General features: G+C 47.2%; 1 protein-coding gene across 1 annotated transcript; it reads left to right on the top strand.

The window, feature by feature from the left end:
- Positions 1–2,526: 2,526 nt before the first annotated feature.
- Positions 2,527–11,133, top strand: prpf3 (PRP3 pre-mRNA processing factor 3 homolog (yeast)). Its single transcript, XM_049025633.1, has 17 exons — positions 2,527–2,686; positions 3,412–3,566; positions 3,645–3,775; positions 3,978–4,136; positions 4,243–4,329; positions 4,537–4,787; positions 4,992–5,110; positions 5,226–5,413; positions 5,533–5,699; positions 6,090–6,172; positions 8,826–8,969; positions 9,119–9,218; positions 9,313–9,426; positions 9,591–9,709; positions 9,789–9,869; positions 9,955–10,016; positions 10,217–11,133. The coding sequence occupies exons 2-17, from the start codon at positions 3,422–3,424 to the stop codon at positions 10,364–10,366; spliced, it is 2,100 nt and encodes a 699-aa protein (XP_048881590.1). The 5' UTR covers positions 2,527–2,686; positions 3,412–3,421; the 3' UTR covers positions 10,367–11,133.
- Positions 11,134–12,444: the final 1,311 nt, after the last annotated feature.

Consider the following 12,444-nt stretch of genomic DNA (forward strand, 5'->3'; position numbering starts at 1 on the left):
TTCTGTTTTTAGTCCTTCTTTAAAATTTGACCCCATGAGGCCAAATCAGGCAGCTAATTTTAATTTTTAATCATAATTTAGATAATTTGGACTTTGGACTGATCAAGTCGTTTACTTTATTTATAAAATGTCATATTCTGATAACACCATTTTCACCCTGATTGCCCCCGTGCTTCAAATATTTCAAATAATAGCGACAACCTTACCAACGGACAAACAAAAGAATACAGCAGAATGTAGTATTTTATCAGCATGTTTTAAAAGGACGTAATTCATATTAGAAAACATGATCGAAAAACCAGCCGAAACATGAAAATTTGACTGGAGAAATTTCTAATAGAGAGAGTGTTACACTATAAGGACAAAAGTATTTGGACACCAGGCCATTACACCTACAGGAACTTTTATGACATCCCATTCTAAATCCATAGGCATCAATATGTGACCCTCCAGCACAAAACCGTATGGAAGTCGCATGAGCGTATTTTTAGATATTTTTTGAGGATTTTTTTGTGCTCTTTCATTTGATACCATAATCCTAATTTCTAATTTTTGACCCAAGTGTACAGTTTTGTGCTGGAGGGTCACATATGGAGGTGGTCCCCCCTTTGCTGCTACATCAGCTGCCACTCTTCTGGGGAGGCTTCCCACAAGACTTTGGAGTGTGTACGGGAATTTTTGCCCATTCATCCAGAAAAGTATTTGTGAGGTCAGGTACTAATGCTAGACTTGAAGGTCTGGCTCGCAATCTCCGTTCTAGTTCATTCCATTTTGTTTGATGGGGATGAGGTCAGGGCTGTGTGGGCCAGTCAAGTTCTTCCACACCAAACTCACCCAACAGTCACACGGGAACAGATAGGATCTTCCCCAAACTGTCCCGACAAAATTGGAAGCATAGAACTGTCCAAAACGTCTTGGTATGCTGAAGCATTAAGTGTTCCCTTCACTGGAACTAAGGGGCCCAGAACAGCCCCTGAAACCACCAAACTACAGTTGGCACAATGCAGTTCGGTAGATAACGTTCTCCTGGCATCTGCCAATCCCAGACTCATCCATCAGACTGCCAGACAGAGAAGCATTATTTGTCACTCCACAGAACACGTTTCCACTACTCCAGTGTCCTGAGGCGGCGTGCTTTACACCACTCCATAACGACACTTGGCATTGTGCTTGGTGATATGAGGCTTGCATGTAGCTGCTTGGCCATGGAAGCCCATTTCATGAAGCTCCCAGCACACAGTTTTTGCGCTGCAGTTAATGCCAGAGCAAATTTGGAACATTGGCGTTATTGAGTCAATACAGCACTGGTGACTTTTATGCACTGTGTCCCTCGGCACTCAAAGACTTCCCTAAGTTACTTTATGTGGTCTGCCACTTGCCTTTCTGTTGTTCCTAAACATTTCCACTTCGCAAGAATATCTAGCAGGAAAAAAAATACCTAAAAATAAATATGAACTGATTTATTGCTAGGATGGCATCCTATGACACGCCCACATTTGAATTCAATGAGCTCTTCAAAACGAACCATTCTTTGTAAACCTGACTGCATGGATAAGTGCTTGATTTTCTACAGCTGTGGCAATGGGTCTGAATGAAACACCCGGATTCAATGATTAGGAGGAATGTTGCAATACTCTTGTCCATATGGTGTATATTTCAGGGGCATTTCCAGCTATTAAAAAGATCATGGCATAAGTCAAATTCACCATTCACAAGACTGGCATCAGGGCTAAAATACTCGGGACTATAGCCCCAAGTGATCGGACCTAATGACACCTATGATATATATTACGATTGAAATGTGCCACCACATGTAGTGGTTAGCACTGTTGCCTCACACCTCTGGGACCCAGGTTCGAGTCTCCGCCTGGGATACATGTGTGTGGAGTTTGCATGTTCTCCCCATGTCGTCGTGGGGTTTCCTCCGGGTACTCCGGTTTCCCCCCACAGTCCAAAGACATACTGAGGCTAATTGGAGTTGCTAAATTGCCCGTAGGTCTGCCTGTGTGAGTGAATGGTGTGTGAGTGTGCCCTGCGATGGGCTGGCCCCTTCATCCTGGGTTGTTCCCTGCCTCGTGCCCATTGCTTCCAGGATAGGCTCCGGACCCCCCGCGACCCAGTAGGATAAGCAGTTTGGAAAATGGATGGATGGATGGAGGTACGTCATCAGCGCCATTTGTCTCAAGGTCAAAGACCGGAGCCGATGCACTCTGCTACTCTGGCCACCCACACGCCTTCCGCCTGCATCCTGTCAGAACCCTATGTGTCCAGAACCCCGTGCCCAGGCTCACACCACTGTCGTTTATTCTGCACATCTCCCATATCCAAATGCTAATCCAGTAGGATAAGCGGTTTGGAAAATGGATGGATGGATGGATGTGCCACCACACAACTCCGCACCCTAGCAACAGCATAGAGATTACCGCTTATAACCCACTAGCACGCTCTTACTCTCATGTTGTATGACGGAGTCTATTGGGCGATGGACCAGTCACTTCCGCTATTTAGCTAATTCCGCTTCCTGTCATCACTAGAGCCTAACGTTGCGTGAACGCGGCGAGAGAGGAAACTTCTTGTTGTAGACCTAGCCGCTTTGCAACTGTTCTGTTGTTAAAGTTGTTTTATATTAAACACTGCCTCTGGTTCCTACAAGTAGGGCTGTGTTCTTTGGGCTTTTCGGATATTGGTGAGCGTAAACCTTATCCTGAGTATGTTTAGATTTCTGTGTTGCCGCGTGAAACGGGTGTCGGGACGGCCGGGGCGAACCGCGGCTGCTGGACTTGCATCGCGGCCGCGGTGACTGCGTGTGTCGCCTCACTCCATAAATCGCTGAATGTCCCGTGTTATTCGTGGCAGTTAAAGCCAGTTAATAGCCGTAGCTTTCTAGCTAATCTGCTGATAAATTAAGTAATCGGTTATTAGTTGGTTACCAGGTATTCAGCATACTAACATTCCTGAGCGACAGCGTTGGTTATTTGCACTTTTTATACCTTTACGGTATCTTTGCAGTTTATAGGTAATCGAGACCTTGCGGAAACTTTCCCCAGGCCAAGGTTTAGACATGGCGAAGATCTCGAGCGTGTATCCTTGCTTATCTTACCGTAGTTAATGCCCTCTGCGTAGTGCCTTCGATACATAAACCATTAAGGATGTTTACTTCAGTGGAAATAGCCACTGTGCTAAAAGATCGCTTTTAAAAGTCTTTTTTTTAGACTTAAATGAGTATAATGCAGTAACTAGTTTCTTTAGTGTGCAGGATCAACGGCGACCCGTTTGATCACACATTAAGCATTACCCACTCGGTATTTTTGCTTTTTCTTTAGAAGCCTGTGAGTGGTATTCATAACGGTATTGTTTTTGTGACCGTGTCGGCATACGCTAAACCGCGGCTGCCTTTTTCCTCATGTACAGAGACGCCAGGATGTCCCTGCCGAAGAGAGAGGTGGAGGAGCTGCGGCCCTGGGTGGAGCGCACGGTGAAGAAGGTGTTGGGCTTCTCGGAGCCTACAGTCGTGACGGCGGCGCTGCATTGCGTGGGGAAGGGTCTGGACAAGAGGAAGACAACAGGTTAGTGCCACCTGTGTGGTTGGTGGTTGCTGGCTGCTTCTGCCATGGCCTGGCTCACGCTCCCCCTCCGCCTCACAGACCAGCTCCGGCCGTTCCTGGATGAGTCAGCGGGTGGTTTCGTGGAGCGGCTGTTTGAAGCCTTGGAGGAGAGTCGGAATTCCCGTGGCAGTAAGACGGGTGGAGAGAAGCATCGAAAGCGAGACCTGAAGGTACAGTCCTGATGACATGGTGCCACGAGAGTCTGATCATTCACTGTTGCTCACTCCTCCAGTCAGCCAGTTAAACCGTGCTCACATCAGTGAGGTCTGGCAGTTCTTTCAGGCTGTACCTCCCATCTGTGGTCAACCCACCTCAGTTTTTCATGAGCAGGAGTTGGGAGTAATGAAGTAACAGACCCGTGTCGTCCGTCAGGATGTTTTTGGGGAGGACTCTGAAACTGGAAAAGAGCCACCCATCAGCATGGAGCCGGTGGTAAAGAAGAAACGCGTCCCTCGCTTCGAGGAGGTGGAGGAGCCGGAAGTGCTGCCAGGGCCTCCTCCCGAGAGTCCGGGCATGCTCACCAAGATGCAGGTGAGGGGCCTCCGCTCCGCCTCAGCTGGCTGCCTCTGAGCTGGCTGCCGGGTGGGACGAGACCAGGGCCTGCAGCGCGCTTGAGTTTGGCTGCTTTTCCCCTCAGATCAAGCAGATGATGGAGGCGGCGACCAGGCAGATCGAGGAGCGGAAGAAGCAGCTCAGCTTCTCGGCTCCGGTTGCAGCGCCTCCAGTGAGCAGATCCCCCCTCCCCTTTTTCCTTATGCTTCCTGTACATATCATATAATATAAAGGTCACATTTTACTGTGACATTTAAAGCCAGATTTAATTCTCCTGTGGCTTTTTCTTTGTTCTTTTAACCTGCCACATTTGCATGCTGTCATGTTTTGCCAGCCCTCCTTCCTCTAAGCAGTATCTGCTCCTCTTCCTGCCCCCCAGACGGACTCCTCTACCACCAACCGCCTCCTCCCCACGGTGCAGCCCCCCCTGACTTCCTCACAGTCCATCCCACCCTCCCAGGCGGCCACATTCATGAACGACGCCATCGAGAAGGCGCGCAAGGCTGCCGAGCTGCAGGCCCGCATCCAGTCACAGTTAGCCATGAAGCCGGGCATCCTGGGCGCACTGGGTACCGGCTCTCACAATCTGGTCGCCCTGGCTAACCTGCACGCCATGGGCATCGCCCCCCCGTGAGTGCTTTTGGTCAGCCTCCATGTGGTGTACATGTACGACGCACACCCCCCACTGGCTTGGGGCCTCTGATCGCTATTCTTCCTCAGTGGCCTGCCTTCATCCATCCCTCGTTGTCGGTAACACTTCGTGGTGATGATGATGATATTTGGTAAATGTAGAAGTTTTTTTTTTTTTTTTTTTGTATGTATTCTACCCCCCAGAAAAGTGGAAGCTCGGGAAGTGACCAAGCCAACTCCCTTGATCTTGGACGAACTCGGCCGAACGGTTGATGCCAGTGGCAAGGAGGTGGAGCTCACTCACCGCATGCCAACTCTGAAGGGTAGGTCCTCCTTGGGGCTCCCTCTCTCTCTTCGGGGCTCTTCATGTCTCTGTGGTCTGCTGTCTGTGCCCTTCTGCTCTGCAGTCTAAACCCTGTGTCTCTTCTGAATGACCAGCAAACATCAGGGCCGTGAAGAGGGAGCAGTTTCGGCAGCAGCTGAAGGAGCGTCCAGGTGAGGAACTGGAGTCCACGTCCTACTTCGACCAGCGGGTCTTCGTCCCGATCCCCCAGCGTCCCCGCAGGGGCTTCAAGTTTCACGAGAAGGGCCGCTTTGAGAAGATCGCCCAGCGCATCCGCACAAAGGTCTCCGTTGACTCGGGGTGTTGGCATAAGACCCCACTGTAGTTTTTCATGTATATTCCGTTTTCTGGAAGCCCATATTAACCCCGCTACCTCTTCCCCCCCCCCCACTTTCCCTACAGGCCCAGCTGGAGAAGCTGCAAGCTGAGATAGCCCAGGCAGCCAAGAAAACGGGCATCCATGCATCCACCAAGCTGGCTCTGATCGCTCCTAAGAAGGAACTGGGAGATGGGGAGGTGCCCAGTATCGAGTGGTGGGACTCCTACATCCTGCCGTCTCACATGGAAATGTACGACCCTGCCGCCGTGCCTGCCGCATACAGCATACTGGACTGAGTCACATGTTACCTGCAAGTGAAGATGCATCTGTATGTCCTCCATATAAAACAACTTTATCTGTCAAACACTTTTTTGCCATGAAGAGTAGGGCCAGAGCCTTTTTACTTTATCAGAAGCTAATCTTAAGCATTGTTGTAACTACTATTTGTTGTGAAGTTTTTATCTTTTGTATTGTTCAGTCTGTTTTAATATCCACATTCTTTCACCATGAACATAGCCAGAGTTGCTTGCATAGTGTTAAGCTTTAGTGTTTGGTCAGGATGGCCACCCCTAACTCTGTCATCTCCCCTAGCCTCACCGTACTCCCCCCCAATGACTTTCTCTCCACCCTGTTCCTGCAGTTCATGCACAACGACGTTTGACACCATCGATCTATTTGGGGTGACAAACCTGGTGGAGCACCCGGCTCAGATCAGCCCCCCAGGTAAGGCTGGGTGGGGTCAGCATGCCCCCGGCTCCCCTTACAGGAAAGCAGGTTGGTTTTTTAGCCCCTGGAGTGGTTTGGCAAGGAACATTTAAAACATGTTAGAAAAGTTGTCCATGTGGCTTTTAGGGTGAAAGGGTGGCAGTTTCACAGGGGCCTTTTTAACCATGACTTTGTGGCGACTGGCAGTTTCCTAATGTGTCTCAGAAATAGAGGACTACGCTTTACAGGAAGGGGCCACAAATTCATCATTGGCATCTGGCTTTCTGTTCGCAGTGAGACATTCAAAAAACTATTTGCCTGCAGAAACGGAGCTCTGCTGTTGTGCATAAGTATGAAAATGGGCGTTGAGACATGATGGGAATCCATCTGCGATGCGTGAAAGCAGTTTTCAGGCAGATTTGTTTTACGTTGGCAGTGTAAATATCTGGCCAAAAGGTGATTTTCTTCTATTATGTTTATTGAGGGAAAGATTAGATGCACTGGAAATCTTTCGTTGCTGTCTCAGTTCAATTGAATCTATTTGTTCTTATAACCTAAATTCAAACCTTTTTTTAACTTCTCCGGAAAAAAATTACAAATTACCATGCCAACGTAATTACACACTTAATGGAATACAAAGAAAGCAGAATCTCTGAACAATTAAAATCAGTCTTTGTAACTTTGCTGCACTTTAACCCTATTTGATCTTCGATAGATTTCATTACCACTGATTACATGGATGGAAAAAGTAAACTTCATCAGATCTAAAATTGTAACTGCGAAAACAGAGGGCAGTAAAATTGGAACTGCAAAAAGGGGGCAGCTGAGAGCAAAAACAGCCTGTAGCCACTTAAAAACATTCCATGGGTTTTTATGCTAGTGATTTTTAAAATAGTGAGGCGCAAAATTTTCTGGATATTTTATAAAGGGCAGAAATGCATAAATGTAGATTCAGTCCTGCTACAACGTGACTAATGCGTTGCTGAAAAACCTAAAATCGTGACCTAAAATACACGTATCTAGTGGGGAAACGCAGGTTCAGGGGAATGAATTCCAAAATTTTATAACTTACTCCAAAGGAAATAGAATGAAATGTAATTGGTGACACCAGTGGTCAGTAATGTAATTGTATGCATTTTTAAATAAGACATGGGCATGGAAGGTAACATGGCGGCTGAGAGTCTACGAAAAGGAAGTATAAGCAGATTTAAAAAGGGTGCTCTGTGTTTCCTGTACAATGTGTGGATCTACAAAAAATTAGATTATTTTAGATTGGGAAAACCAGTTCAACTGATGCACGGCAAAGAACTGGTTTCAAAAGAGTGATTAATTCAGGCATCACCGTCGTTCACTCGGATAGCTATATTAGCTTGGAAGTAGTGTTTCTCCCCAAGGCCATATTGCGTTGTGGTTTGCATAGTGTTCTTCTGTCTGACCGAAAATTGCACAGATATAAATACCATTCTGCTTTGTGTTGTATAGAGGGTGTTTTGTGTCAATATTCATTACATGTAACATTTAAATGATTATTTAAATTTACAGTTTAAATGATATGGGGGGTGGGGGTGCACTAATATATTAATCGTGTTAGAACAGATTTGTGGTGTATCAGGGCTGACTATATTGATACAAAATGCCCTATAAGCATATCAGAAAACTATAAAATGCAACCACCAAGCAAAGTTTCAAAATAAATTACAGTATTTTCTTATTAAAAGAATTTCATTTCACATACTCCTGTATCAGTCTGTTCCTTCACAAGGACACTGGCTCCATGGCCAAGCACGAGCAACATTTTTTCACTGCTTTGAGACACAATACAAATGTGAAACCACACAATTCTTAAGTGACTTAAATACATCCCAGCTACTCGCGTGAGCAGACATTCAGTCAAAAAAGTAGTAAAATTCAAAGATTTTTTTTTTTTCTAATTGACAAAGCTGCTTGCTTTTTGTGCCACTCAATTTTTAAATGAAAAATTACAAACGCAACTTAAGTTGTTTGTCATCTTAAAACCTTTAAATACAAATAGCTTGCAAGTTTCTTGATTCAAGGTAAATGATCAGCTGTTGGCTCTGACATTAAAATATCTGAAAAAAACTAAACTTCCCTTTATGCACAAACATTTTGCGCACGGACGTTGTGTGGCTACATTATGGGGACAGTTTCTTGTATTTTCAAAATACTATTTTTGTATTAATACAAATTGTATTTTTATGAATCATTTTTAGGAAGTCAAATACAACTACAGTTTTGTATTGTAAATACGTGTCAGAAATACTGGCAGTCCCCAGATTTAAAAATGTCCAACTTTCAGAAAAATCATACTTATGAACGGACCACCATAAAGCCTATTACATTAAAAATTTGAGTTAAATACAGCGATTCGTAATAATAAACGCATGTATTAGTTTGACACGTGAAGATATTGTGCAGCTTCAGCAATTCATTGGCTCAAGGTACAGGACTAATGTTTCTGATTCCTTTTACTGTTATAATACAGATTATATTTTCCCAACTTGCCTACAAATTCGACTTGGGCTTAGGGAAAGAATCTTGTTTGTGACCTGGGGGGCTGCCTGTACTGTCCATCCCTAATCACGATGCACTGATGCCCTAGTTTAACGTGTGTGTGCCCCCCATGCCGACCCCTCCCCCCTTTCTCTGTCAGTGGACACAGACAAGCCGGTCACCTTGGGAGTGTACCTCACCAAGAAGGAGCAAAAGAAGCTGAGGAGGCAGACCCGCAGGGAAGGGCAGAAGGAGATGCAGGAGAAGGTGCGACTGGGACTGATGCCCCCCCCAGAGCCCAAAGGTATGGCCCATCCTGTTTGGGTGGCAGCTTGCGGTGAAATCCTCTAGAGCCTCTGTTTACAGTGACTCATTACTGCAGGATTCCTACTGTAGAAAGGTGGGTGTTTATCATGGCTCATGACTGTCCCCTGCCCCCCCCCCCCCCCCCAGTGCGCATCTCCAACCTGATGCGAGTGTTGGGCACAGAGGCCGTCCAGGACCCCACCAAGGTGGAGGCCCATGTCCGTGCGCAGATGGCCAAGAGGCAAAAGTGAGTCACGCCGAGTGAACAGTGACCGTGCCTGGTGGTGTGACGGTGTAGGTCCCTGGTTTCACGGCTGCTTATTATCCCTCCACGCCTTCAGGGCCCATGAGGAAGCGAACGCAGCTCGCAAGCTGACCGCAGAACAGAGGAAGGAGAAGAAGGCCAAGAAGCTGAAGGAGGACCTGAGCCAGGGAGTTCACATAACTGTGTACAGGTGGGTTGGGTTTGCTTTTGGGGGGGGGGGTTTGGTCTCTCAGAGGCGGGGCCACTGCATGGAGGGGAGGTCAGATGGAGATTCTGGTATGTGTCTGGCTCAATATTACACACACAGCCCTGTAGGGGGCAGGATTTTAAGTCAGATTGCATTTCCTCATCTAGAATAAGAAACCTGACAAACCCAGCCAAGAAGTTCAAGGTGGAGGCGAACGCGTCCCAGCTATACCTGACGGGCACGGTGGTGCTGCACAGGGATGTGAACATCGTGGTGGTGGAGGGGGGTGAGGACCGGGCCGCCGCTCCGAGAACCTGCTTGCGTGCCTGTTTCACTCCGTCTCACCCCCATCTCTCTGTCCCCAGGTCCCAAAGCTCAGAAGAAGTTCAAGAGGCTAATGTTGGGCAGAATAAAATGGGAGGAACAAACTAACTCAAAAAGAGAGGGTAAGTGGCGAGCGGATGAATCTCTCATAATGAAATTCATTATTTAAAAGAAATCCCTGAGTCTCGTAATCCTCTTTTGGAATAGATGGTGAGGGATCTGACGATGAGGCGTCCAAGAAAACAAATAAGTGCAGCCTGGTGTGGGAGGTGGGTATTGCCCTGGCCAGCCACTGGCACCCCCTAGTGTCCACTCTGCTGCAGCTTCCTGTTCTGTTTGGGACTTGCAAAGACTGCGTAGTTGGGTGGATTTCTCCATGAATGAGCGCTAGAATGTGGCCATCTGTCATTGGTTAATCTGGCTAACCAGGCCCTGATGGCTCAATACTGTGCCCCCTTTTCTAATCCAGGGCACAGCAAAGGAGCGCAGTTTTGGCGAGGTGAAGTTCAAGCAGTGTCCTACGGAGAGCATGGCCAGAGAGCACTTCAAGAAGCATGGCACAGAGCATTACTGGGACCTAGCGCTGAGCCAGAGCGTGCTGGAGTGCACCGACGACTGAGGCGTGCTCTGCCTGTCGTCACTGTGTGGGTGTGACTAAGGGTGGGAGGAGCCTGAGCTATTTGAGGATGATGGTATTGGTCATAAAAAGGCTCCTCCTCTTACTCTAAATCTGGGATACCGCCAAAGTATGAGAGCGCATACATGCCCTGCAGCATTGTATGCTGTCTGTGTAGATCACTGGCAGTGTGGCCATGTCATGCTGTTAATACAGCGTTTTGTGTGTGCGCGTGTGTCATGTTCTGGCCAGTTACACTGCTGCTCTGGCTCCAGTACCAACTTAGTCGCCTCGCCTGCAATTTGTGGGTTTGGCCACACTGTGGCGCCACTTCCACTTAATGGTGTAATTTATCCAGTACAGTTCAGGTTTGATGTCTGACTCTGCTCTCTGCTTCACTGTAATATGCGGAATTTGAATCTTTCTATTCCTCAGTGTCCTGTACAGATAGGAGACAGCCTGAACCATACTACTCATCGAGATGTACCTAGTTTTTTTTGTCAGCATTTTAGTGACTTTTTGAAATTTGTATTTCAGTTTAAGTAAAATCCAACTACAAATTGAATCGGCATATTCAAAGCTTTCTCAGTCTACGTTTTTGCAGAATATATGTGGACCTGTGCGAGCAATTAAGCGGCGCTACGTTTGTCTGGAGAAATTGGGTGTGCCTCAAACCATAATGCAAGCTGTCACACACATCACCAATGTACATATTCCTGATACCCATTCGGGATAATAAATTTCCAAGATAAAAGACTTATTCATCCTTTTGCCTGTGTCCATGTTTAATTCTTGAAACACAAACAGCCTCTGGCGAATGTAAATTGCTCGGAACTGGGATTATTCCTGGGTTTTCGTTTACTACTAAAGTGAATTTCATGTTACATATGTATAAAATAAATGCTCTTTTCCATTGAGATGAGCTGAAACGCAATATTGATCTTGTCCGCTGTACCATGATAGTTTTTATGATAGTATTTTGTAAAACACGATGATTAGTAAGTACGACTCGGGGACGAAAATCGTGTGGTGGTATAGCAAATAATTGTATATAAACTCCACATTTATTTCGAGATCAGTTTCAATTCAGGTAATTTGAAACGATATATTTTTAAGTTTGCAAAGCAAATCCTGTATCCATCCAATTTGAAGCGATATACCATGCAGATACCCCGATTTACCATTCTTTGTGATTCTGTCGAAGGATATCTAGATGTATGTATATGGATCTGATGCCGAATCGATTTTTACACAACAGATGCCCGGTTCTGACACCATTCGGGCTTAGTTCTTGCTTCGCCGCGACGTTGCGTTGTGCGTGCCTGCGCATGCGCGGTCGGTGGGAGCCGAGAGTCTGGTAGGACGTCAAAAATGGCGGAGCCTGTCGTCGTGCACGCGAGATGCAGCGGCGTGGTCTTTGAATATTGACGGGAGTTTCAGCCATATTATTAAATATTACGTGTGGAATATAAACTGGGAGCGCGAGAGAGAGAGAGAGCGCGAGCGAGCGCGTGCACGGGACTCTCTGGGCGGGAGGTGGCTGTCTGGGTTAACAACACAAATAGTCCAGCCAGCACGTTACACTAGTTGTGAGTAGCTAGTGAGTAGAAGTGTACGTGTGTTAACGTTTAACCATTACAGTAACCAGCTCCCTCCCCGTTCGGTTTACGGGTAAACGGGACTAGTTGGTCTGTACACATATCCAGCTCTCTGGCCAGTGAGACACGCAGTTAGATGGTCCTCGCTTCTCCGGCGGCTAGTCGTGAGTTAGCACATTTAGCAGAGCGCCCGGAGAATGACTGCCCGGGTCCCGGGCTGCCCGCTCCCCTAACCCGACCGGCTCGGCGTTTCATCGATGGCCGCAGGCTGAAGCCTCTCATTGCGCGATTCCCTCGGTCACCCAGGCGGCTTTTCAGTCTATCTGAGTACTGAAGGGCCGAAAATAAATTACGTTTAAGCGGCCCTTGTATACTCTGCGTTAGCCGGTCCTGCGTTAACAACCGGCTGTTTGTGCAGCCCCCACAGCGGGCCGCTGTGAGTCCGTGTTCCAGCCATCCGCCCGGAGACCCGGCGACGGGAAA

The sequence above is a fragment of the Brienomyrus brachyistius genome, chromosome 9, assembly GCF_023856365.1.
Source record: "Brienomyrus brachyistius isolate T26 chromosome 9, BBRACH_0.4, whole genome shotgun sequence".
In the NCBI taxonomy this organism is placed as follows: Eukaryota; Metazoa; Chordata; class Actinopteri; order Osteoglossiformes; family Mormyridae; genus Brienomyrus; species Brienomyrus brachyistius.

What these genes read in the sequence shown, in the direction of transcription:
- prpf3 (XM_049025633.1), top strand. Translation starts at nt 3,422, where the DNA reads ATGTCCCTGCCGAAGAGAGAGGTGGAGGAGCTGCGGCCCTGGGTGGAG. An exon ending in CAGATGGCCAAGAGGCAAAA is followed by an intron (nt 9,219 to 9,312) that starts GTGAGTCACGCC and finishes CCACGCCTTCAG; the next exon opens with GGCCCATGAGGAAGCGAACG. An exon ending in GTTCACATAACTGTGTACAG is followed by an intron (nt 9,427 to 9,590) that starts GTGGGTTGGGTT and finishes TTCCTCATCTAG; the next exon opens with AATAAGAAACCTGACAAACC.